Source organism: Acyrthosiphon pisum, chromosome A1, assembly GCF_005508785.2.
Source record: "Acyrthosiphon pisum isolate AL4f chromosome A1, pea_aphid_22Mar2018_4r6ur, whole genome shotgun sequence".
NCBI lineage: Eukaryota > Metazoa > Arthropoda > Insecta > Hemiptera > Aphididae > Acyrthosiphon > Acyrthosiphon pisum.
The window spans coordinates 4,926,748-4,937,840 of record NC_042494.1 but is presented as its reverse complement, the minus strand read 5'-3'; the positions used below and the strand labels follow the sequence as shown (position 1 = coordinate 4,937,840).

Below are 11,093 nucleotides of genomic sequence, written 5' to 3'. Positions count from 1 at the left end.
TCTGATCGTATAACACAGTATGTGCATTTCACATAATTGTTCAGGAGAAACAAATTAATGAAGTTGCTGACTGTAGTTCATCACTGACTAATATATTCACGAATTAAGATATACAGGATAATGTGCGGAAAGGTCTTATCATTGTTTTTCTGAAACCCGCACCTTCTTACGTTGCGCGGTCGGTGGCGAGTAATCTGGTGATACGGCGACGACACCTATACATAAACACATTATAAACTAGTATTGTTTAAATTTAAATGTATAGTTATAATTTTATATTGTTTGTATGTTCCTAAATAGCAATAAATTATGTATAATCAATTTATATTACATATTTTATACTGTAGCTCCACAGTGATCTCCATTAGTCCCCATAATAAACGAAAAATATAATGTAATTTATAGTAGGTTATATAATTATATAGATAAATGCTGTTTAATAATTAATTAACATATATTATTATATCGTGAGTAAAGAATAATTAGGCAAATACTAGTACCAAATGTTATCCATCCTTGGTTTGTGTCACCAGATTATTTTTTAATGCTAGGTATGATCTTAAAATCTATATTATAAGCAAGTAACAACAAAGACTGTTCTTTTTTTTCGTGTCGGTTATTAGGTCAGTATTTCGATTATAATTTTTTATTGAAAACACAACTCATAAGCATTTTCTTTCTTGTGCAACTTAAAGTTACATAACTGCTATCAAATACGAAAATCATATATCGTCTTACGTTATATAGATATTGCGCACCTATCTATTAAAAACATTTAAATAATCTAATTTGTAACAATTAAAATAAATTACTAATGACTGTTTTTGTATGTTTAATCCCAACGTTTGGTAAGCCTTAATACATTTTTTGTTGTATTAATCAAAAATTAAATTATTTATTTTCCAATACTTACAATTTGTTTTAGGTAGCTACTATGTATTTATATCACACGGCGCAATAGATAGACTAATTAGCTACACTAGTGGTTAGGATTATTCTATCAGTACCTCATTTTTCTATTAGCATTGTAAAATAAAATAATAATATGATTAGAAAAGAGTTACATAAAAATGTTTTTGACCCTGCACGGAGTTGACCATGAAAAATTAAGATCCCAGGGATTTACTTCTACTTAAGCTCAGTTGTAAACTGCACAGCACTTAAATATTTTGCTTATATATTATTATAAAGTACAAGTTTAAAATTGTGTCAAATCATTATAACTATTTTATTTACCGTGTAATCAAATACCTTTCAAGTCCTTATGGTGAAGGTTAATCATGAACGTTTAGAATCCACAGCGGATAGGTCTGTACAATTTGAATAATTTTAATTTGTGATTCGAATAATATAATATCATTGTATCCAAAAATCGATTCTGAGCAAACGGTGAACACGAAATATGAAACCGTCTATATTAGCGTATATTTTATGACATAGTTAAAATTAAAGTCATTTTTTTCCTATCAATAATACAATAAGTTGAATCAGCAACAATTTAAAAAAAAATATACGTAAAATTTCAAATTTTCTTATGTGAGTTATCAAAAAAAATTGATTTAATTAAGCACTGTTTTTGCTTACAAAATCCTTTCCTTAAATTCTATTAAGAATTTTCAATTTTTATCTCTTAAAGTATTAACTAGAACCACTTGTCCACAGAAAAGATATTGAAGTAGAAAATCAAAGTATTTTTTCTAATAGAAAAACTGTAAAAAAAAAATAACAAAAAATAATTATACACATTTTTATATGGTCTGTATCAACATTCATTGTTAATCAATAATATAAAAAAATACATATGCTTCCTCAAATATGTAAGTTTTGAAGCAGAAGTCGTCGTTAAAAAATCCAAGTCTAAATTAAACAATACATTTGATAAAAGTAATATTAAGACTAGTAGTTAAATCAAATACAATAGACAATAGGTAGTAAGTACTATAAAACAATATTAATGTAAAAAGAAAAATTGGTATATGCTAAAAGCTGTTCAATTTTAATATGTGTCAAATAAATATATATATATTGCTTAGGAACTAATTATGTATTAAGAAATACGTATACCCATTATGTTAATTTAAATGGACAGTTGTAAGAACTGTTAAAAATTGTTACACGTAAGTTTAAACCTACTTATACAAATATTGATTTCAATTACAATTAAAATAAATTATTTTTATGACATTACCAAAATTGTATTGTTCTTACTTCTTAGTTATATTTGTTATACAGTCCACGAATCCATTGAATGTGATGCTTTACTTCTGTAAAAACGGCGATTGAATTATGTGTATTTGGATCCTTTATACTGACTATCCCAGTCAAATAATAAGAATTAGAGTGTACAAAGCATAAGCCTGCACCACTGTCTCCCTTACTCACCCCTTGTCCTGAAACTAAATATGTTTTCTACATTAGACAAAAATTAATAGTAATTAATAATCTTACGTCTGTTATTGGGGAATAATGGTTCAATACAGATTTACGTCGGGTATTAATTGCAGAGGAAAATTACCACATAATAGGTATGTATTTGTGATAAGTATTATACTGATAAAAAATCAAATGTGGTTATAAACTATGAAAGTATAATATTTAGTTGTGACACACTCACACACTCCATCAAATGAATTTGTGATCAAAGTAAATATTAGCAGAAAACTCAATCAATTTCAAACCATAATTATTATTGGTAAGTTAATTGGAAATTAATATTATAATATAGCGTTTTTCACAATTATTTTGGGAAGCTGTTGTTGGTCTGCTCGAGGCCCTTCCTTTATGGGTTGAAAAACTTATACTATGACAGCTTAATTGCAAGAAATTCCATTTTTACGCAACTAACACTTCCACCATTGCACTGTTAACCAGCCAACACACTACACAGTAACGTGTAAAAAGGTACTTATCTGGACCAAAGTATTCTGAGTGTAGGGGTGGACCTTAGGATCTACAACTTCAACATCAAAGGATGAAATAATGAATAGTTAGAAAGATTTATTGATGATTTTTACGGTTCCGGTTCTAGTTCAGTCCCCAGAAAAACTAAAATTTCATTTCTGGTTCCGGTTCGGTTCCCGGAAAATTAAAATTTAGGTTTCAGTTTCTTTTCGATTTAAAAAAAAAAAACAAAAATTAAGGTTTTGGTTTATTTTGGTTCTTAAAAAATGAAAATTTCGTTACCTGTTTTGGTTTTATACTTATGTAAAAAAAAATTGTACCAACGTAAAAGTATCGGTTTGGGTTTTAAATTAATTTAAACAAGGGATTTGGCGAGGTTTCGGTTCCCAAAATTCGAAGGGTTCCGGTTCCAAAACTATTTACTTTTAGTAAGGTTCCAGCCCCTGCTGCAGACGCGAAACAATTGATGTAATCTTCATACAAGAGAGAGAACAAATCTTCAGTTAATCACTCAATAAACGGATAAAAAATCAGAAATCATATTATACTATTCTGCCTTACAATAAGTTAACAGTCCCGGAAAAATTAAATATTGTATAGTATGGATCATCAACTTGGAGTTGAAAACAACTGACAAGGTATTATAGTTTTATTTCGTGTGGCAAATCATCGTACGCTCGCAGTCTATATACGAGTTTGTTTTATAGATTTGTAAAAATATATTTTTTGTATTCTTATACAAATTGTAAAATGCGATTAATTAATTTAATAAAAATTAAGTTCATTTTCATGATTAATAGTTACCTAATGCAGAACCAGCACAAAACTTATCAACAGTCACAAATAATTCAAATCCGCTTCTATACATATCTCTACAAGTACTATGGTCAATGTATGGCAAAGATGCTTCTAATAAAACAGGACTTGAAATACCTTTTTCCGTTCTTCCCCAACCAACAATCTGTAAAAATATAAAACAGTTTTATAGGTAGTGTACAATTATAATTATTATCGTATAATATTTTTAATTTTGTACGTGCTTGTTATTATTGAGTATTAATTATACTAGTTTAATAAAGTCTGACTGATCAAAATTTTTAAATTTTGTTCTTCCATTGAATATTAATTAAGATTAATAAGAATAATATGTCTAATGGTTTTATAGTTTTAATTTAAAGAATATTCTTAGTAACGTATGGCAACATGATAATATAAATGCATAGTTAAGCAACGATTTTTACGGTATTCGTTTTTCTATCGTGGTAGGCACAATAATAAACTAGGTGTAACTTAATCATGATTTTGATATTTCATTAATACTTCACACCAACCTTCCCTCGATCTCCATTGACTACATTGTATTTACCATTCCAATCAACACAAACCGGTGAAACACCATTACTAAAAGAAACTCTGCTTTGTAACACAATAACAGCTATATCTTGGGCATGAAACCCAGTAGGTCCATAATAATCTTCATTCAGGTGAATCATCACAACCTGCACAACAGTTTTAATTTATGTTATAAAAATCATACAGATTATTTGTAGGCTTTTGAGTTATTAATTACTTACATTTATTATTTGAGTAAAGTCATTGTCAATAACAGTAAAATTTCTGTCATATTTTCCAACAGAAATTTTGTATAAACCATCGATTATTGATATTCTCTTAGATAACATTCCTTTTTGCCAAAAACAATGAGCCGCTGAAAATCATATTAATTTAATTTTTATTCTTTCTTAAATTTTTTGTACAAAGATACTACCAGAAACCACTAAATTTGGAGCAATAATTGATCCTCCACAAATCAAGTCATAATTGGAATTGTTTTTGTTTAATTGATATATTCCAACATTCCAAGGGGCTGTTCCAACAGGTGCTTTTTCACCATTTACGATCAATACATGATTTTTGATATATTCTCTACCACAATCTAAGATAATATTTGAAAATAAATGTAAACGATAATAGTTAATAGGTAACAATATCTATAGAATAAACGTAATGATATGATGATGAAATGTTTAAAAATGTAGGTACGCCAAGCGATATTATGCATATCCAATGATTATTTATTATTTTTAATTTTATCATCATACAAACAAAAACATTTAGATACTGTAAACCGTAAAAGTTAAATACATTTTTTTAAATATATATGAATTAGAGACTTATATTTATGTGGCAGAAAAAAATATTACATGGAATGCATCTATACAGGTTATTATTCCACGTCCCATTAGGCTGACAAAGTAATTCAAGCGGAGTCTCATCTTGTCCATTTGGTGCAGTGTATGTTGGCTTACATGATGGTGTTGCTATTGTATTGGGTATCGATAAATTTGAACAATTCGCATATTTACCATTATGACTACATTTGATATTTAAACTGTCTGATTCTAGAGGTGGACACATTTCTATAAACAAAAATAAATTATAATTATAAATAACCAAGAAAACTACTTAACCGATTTGGCTGAAATTTTTTACAGCTAACCTGACAGTCTGCTGAAGATTTTAGTACCACTTTTGTTATTAAAAAATAAGTATAAAGTTCTTCAAAAATTAAAAAACAAAGCTAATCTAATCCTTATATATATATAAAAGAACATGCTTTTTTTATGTTCTAATTTTGTGACTATACTATTTAATTTTTTTCCAATTTTTTTTTCACAGAGTTGTTCCAAATGCCTGAGTTTCACTATGTCACCCAATTTTTAATTTTTTTGTCTGAGGGGAGGTAGAAGGAAATCTATATATTATATACCTAAAACCCAAATATCACTGACTCACTGATCCCTGTACCTCAAAAACTACTCAACGTACGAACTTGAAATTTAGAATAGTGGTTCTTCTAATACTTTCACTGTGCAATGAAAAAGGATTTGCCAAATTTGCATTTCAAAGAAGTGCTCAAACAGGGACATTGTAGTTCACATCGGAAATTTTATTTTTATTTATTAATAGTTCACATTGGTTACAGTCAACAGTAGAAATGAGTGTTTATTTATGATCGGTTGCCATTGGTTATTTGGTTATTACAAGCTTGCATCTAATCGAATTATTGAACATTGTCTAGCAAGGTGATTGGTAAAATAGTTGCCCTTTGCCCGCGATTCGACGTAGTCGGGTTGCCTACCAGGGTGGCTGAGTTGCACCTACTGCAGGCTGCAGCAGGTTACACGCAAAATAGTTGAAGAATCATAATTTTTTAAGATTTACGATTTTTTACGGGTAATGAAGTGTACGGGTTCTGCTATAAAAATATATTTACCATTAATACCGCTAGAAACAATTCAATACGTTTTCATTACTCGTTTTTTATATTTACTCGCCGATCACTTTAAACGATAAAATTTGAATAAAAATTATAGGTACGTAAACATCGTCCGAAAACAAAATAAACCAATCACGGATGAAGCTGTGACGGGTCGGCTAGTATAATGATAAATTAGTATAACTATACAAAAAACTTACTTAAACACAATTTATCAGAGTTCGATAACCATTTTCCATTCTCTTGACAAAACCCATAACCATTGGGATAAGCCTTATGATATCCAACTTCACAATTTTCAATAACAGTAAAATGATGATTAATTAATGTCCCGTTAGATAAAACTTCATTAGAACCTTCATAAGAATATACAACTCCTTCAACAGTTGGTAAAATGCACGAAATTGCTGTAGTAAATTAGTAAAATATATATATAAATTAAAGATTTGTATTTGCAATATAAAAAAAAAAACAATTACATGGATTGCATCTAAATAGTTGTTTATTCCACGTTCCATTAGATTGACAATATAACTCTTCTATTTCATTTGGTGCAGTGTATGTTGGCTTACATGATGGTGTTGCTATTGTATCTGGCATCGATGAATTTGAACAATCAGCATACTTACCATAAAGAGTACATTTAATATCTAAAGTATCTGATAGTAGAGGTGGACACATTTCTATAAACATAATATCAAAATAAATCCAGGCAGTTTTCGACTGGGTTGATCATGAGATACTGTTTGTTGCACTTCAACGTGTAGGATTTCATGACCCATTATACTATCATGGTATAAGTCCTATTTACTCAATAGATTTCAATTTACTAGAGTACAAGCTTTCTGTTCAATCACTACGTTCCGTTAGTCCCATCTGTCATGTCATAAGGAGGTCATTTATCTGATATCTCCACTATTCCACCCTGTATAATGATATCTCCTCAGCCCTATTAAATAGTCAATTTCGTTATTCTCTGATAATATAAATATTTATACTTATGTTTCAGCACTTGAAGATTGTTAAATTTAAAACAAAAACTGAATTTTACAATAACATAATGAAAAAAAGTAATACTCTTGTAGAAGCTAATAACCCCTGTAGGCGGTGCTTAACCAATAAAGGAAAACAAAATTGAATCAACATATAAAAAGCACTTTAACAAAAACCCTAAATGTCTAAGGATATATAAAACAGTATTCATCTATTTCAATTTAAATATTAACGACCATGCATACTCCTACACCACGTATTTATTAAATCAATATTGGAATATAGTTCGATTATATGGTTATCAAGGCCACACACTAGTTCAGGTATTGATATTTAATAGTATCGAATGTATAAAGAACCGTTTTTAGAAATGTGTATCTTATAAACTTATTATACCCATATAAACCCATTATTACAATCCAATCAGATCAATATTAAATATTCAAATGTCACTTTCATTACTTTGCAAAATAGTATACATAACTTTCATAATATATGATTTAATTATTAAATATATTACCAATATTCTCCTTCACTCCTAAATTCCGCCCCTTTTCATGTTCCTATTTACAATAGCCACTCAGTTTCTGTTTTTTTTATATAGGTATCGTCGTACTGCACACATTATATCTAACTGACTCCCCCTTTCCAAGAGCGTTGTCTCTTTACAAAAGAAGAACACCAACATCAACTTTTTCTTTCCACCTCTATACAGATTTTTTAATTTGCATTGTCTATCTAATCCATTCAAGTTAATTTTATGCTGTTAAATATTACTAATTAATTGTATATTTTTTACTCTGTTTTTATATTCTTCCTCTATATTTATTTTTTTTTAAGTACTTATATAGTCATATCTATTAAATGACTAACTGGTGATACTGGAATTCAGCCCGTTATTATTCATATAATATATCAAGACAAATTAAATAATATGTCTCATCACAGTATTTTTGATACGCATACTCCGTTTTTATCGTAGTTCTCCACTTCGTATTAGCCATCAATCATATACATACAATATACATATATAACATAGAACACAATCAACCAATGAGAAGTGGAGAGTTACGACATGAGACGGAGGTGAAGGAGATGAGCATACTGCGCAAAACTAGTACAACTGCGATGATATCTATCTAATGTAATGTAATATATCATGTATATGTATATGACATTTGTATATGTAATGTAATATATTATCTATTTGAATAAAATCTGTATATAATATAAAAATGGACCATAATCCTGTGTTATGGAATCACGTGTGAACGGATGGACCGATTTCGATTTCTTTTTTTGTTATGTTCGTAATTGTCAGGTCAACATTTTAGGAAAATAGCTGCCGGAAAAGTAAGAACTGTGGGTGTCAAAAATACAACAATGGCGATAGAAGTAGAGATAATAATAGTTATGATAATAATAATAATAGTATTAATATATATGTAATAGTAAATAATTATTATAAACACAAGACTTACTGAAACATAATTTATCAGAAACCGTTATCCATTTTCCATTTTCCTGACAAAATCTAAAACTATTGGGATAAGCCTTATGAAATCCAAGTTCACAGTTCTCAATAACGATAAGATGATGATTAATAATTGTCCCGTGAGATAAAATTTCATTGGAACCTTCATAAGAATATACAACTCCTTCGACAGTTGGTAAAACGCATGAATTCATTGTTAGCCGACCAATCTAAATGTTAAAAATATATTATATTCTTTCTAAAATATCTTAGTTTTTAGGCAAAAGTTGTCATTGAAAATAAACCAAGCCAATTTACGTACGTATTTGTCGAATAGTTCACGAATCCATTGAATGTGATGCTTTACTTCTGTAAAAACGGCGATTGATTTATCTGTATTTGGATCCTTCATATTGACTATACCAGTCAAATAATAAAAATTAGAGTGTACAAAGCATAAGCCTGCACCACTGTCTCCCTTATTCACCCCTTGTCCTGAAACTAAAAATATTTTATAAATAGTACAAGTACTATATTACAAGGATATGGCAATGGAATCTGTGATGAAAATAACTGTTAGCCGATAATTCAATGCACTTTAAACCATGATTATTATTAATTACATGATTGCGAATTAAAATTATACAGTGTGATTACCATATTATCTTCAATGAAGGACTTAGAGGATCAAATAACTTACGCTGTGGTTAAAAAAAATATTTTAATAATTAGAACGGCGTGCGACTATCAACGAGACATGCATTGTATGTTATATCTACTGCTTGTTAATAATTTTATGTTTAAATTTAATAAAAGTATTACAGATTATAAACATCGTATTATATTTTCTTTTATTTGTGAGGGGGTAGTGGAATATTTGGCTCGTCGGCCAATCCCTTTCACCCCCTCCACCCACGCCCTCTAAACTGAAAATAATCAAAACTTATTTAAGAAACTCAATGCGACAGAACCGACTATCTAATACTTAAGTTTTAAACATTGAACAACATCGTACTAAAGATTGATATTTAGATAAAATAAAATTATAACAGACTTTTCAAATTTAAATGCATGGAGGGTGGAGTTTTAAAGTAAAGTTAAAAATAATACTGTTAATATTTACGTTTTATATTACATGCATTTCTTTATTTTGTTTTTAGTGGTTATATATTTCTAATGATGCGATTTGTGCTTTTTATGTTTTTTGTTTTGCTTACCGAATACTAGTGTACACAAATTTGAGAAATCATCCTTTAGGAGTGGCGTAGATACGATTTTTTTCTGGGGGGGGGGGGTTTAAAATATATTTACGATACAAATTACAAGTTATTATAGTTAAACTAAACGTCATTTTTATTTTGTTTCAAATTGGTATTAGTTATAAATAGTTGCAATAGTTTTATATTAGACTCAGGTGCGGACTTGCCGTTTTTCCGCCCCTAGGCATTACAACATTAGCGCCCTTTACATTGGCGTATAAACTATAAAAATTGGATGAAATCTATAAGATTTCTGAGCAGTATGCACTATGCAGGAGACGGGCGATAGTGCCAGCGTCGCGCGTCGTCGCAATGTTTATTATTATTAATTACTTTATCAAGACATCTGATTTCCAGAATTAATTCCAGTATTCTAAGAATGCTGAGTGCGGGGTGAGGCGGTTCAATCCAATTGTATTTACTTGCTAAGAACTGTGCGAGCGGTCCCCCACCTAGCTAGTAGAGCGGGTATAACAATGTACCCAGCGGCCCGATTGCTATATATATTTGACTGCCTTGGCTGGCGTTTTGCGCATGTGCCATTCACAATATTGTATGTATTTACGCCGCACACCCATGTATTAACATAGGCAACTGCCTAGCAAGTGCCGATATCGAGCCTCTTAGCCGTAGCGGCGCGGCACAGCGCGCGCTGGTAGCAGGATTGAACCCAAACTGCGAGGTTAGGTATTATAGCTTATGAATTAAAACGTTACTGCGACGGGGCTACGAGAGCCATTCTCCTTTTTCATGCAAGTTGTATACAAAAGAAAAAATTAATATCATATATAAACTTAGGTAAATATATAATAAATTATGAAATTATGAAAAACTAAAAAGTAAAAATTAACTAAAAAATTGCGCCCCAATAAATTTTGCGCCCTAGGCGCGTGCCTTGGTGGCCTATGGGTAAATCCGCCCCTGATTAGGCTGTTATAATAATTCATAAAATAAAATCCACTTGACGTCGTTATCGCTGTTTTTGTCGATTTTATAATTGGTTATTATTTCAGTAATAGTTATCGAGGCCTACCTATGATAAAATTGTCATCGACGATAATTTTGTCGACTCGTCGTGCTATATAATTTATTATTCGTACCGTCGGGAGTTTGCCGAAAGTCTCTTATTACAACAATTTTCCCAAAACAAAATACCAATATAAAAAGATTTTTGTTTGGGGGGGGG

General features: G+C 30.0%; 1 protein-coding gene across 3 annotated transcripts in view; it reads right to left on the bottom strand.

The window, feature by feature from the left end:
* Positions 1-1,580: 1,580 nt before the first annotated feature.
* Positions 1,581-11,093, bottom strand: part of LOC100569458 (modular serine protease) — a 16,428-nt gene continuing 6,915 nt past the window's right edge. Inside the window, exons 5-15 of one of the 3 annotated variants that reach the window (XM_029486536.1) lie at positions 8,971-9,149; positions 8,656-8,878; positions 6,661-6,864; positions 6,382-6,588; positions 5,106-5,321; positions 4,670-4,837; positions 4,476-4,609; positions 4,233-4,400; positions 3,706-3,862; positions 2,209-2,396; positions 1,581-1,709 (exon numbers count right to left, since the gene is read on the bottom strand). In XM_029486536.1, coding sequence (XP_029342396.1) covers positions 2,212-2,396; positions 3,706-3,862; positions 4,233-4,400; positions 4,476-4,609; positions 4,670-4,837; positions 5,106-5,321; positions 6,382-6,588; positions 6,661-6,864; positions 8,656-8,878; positions 8,971-9,149 — 1,841 coding nt within the window. In that variant the 3' untranslated portion in view covers positions 1,581-1,709; positions 2,209-2,211. Of the gene's footprint in view, positions 1,710-1,733; positions 1,858-1,956; positions 2,397-3,705; positions 3,863-4,232; positions 4,401-4,475; positions 4,610-4,669; positions 4,838-5,105; positions 5,322-6,381; positions 6,589-6,660; positions 6,865-8,655; positions 8,879-8,970; positions 9,150-11,093 lie in introns of those variants that run through there. The other 2 variants (XM_029486535.1, XM_029486537.1) reach the window with 2 other exon arrangements.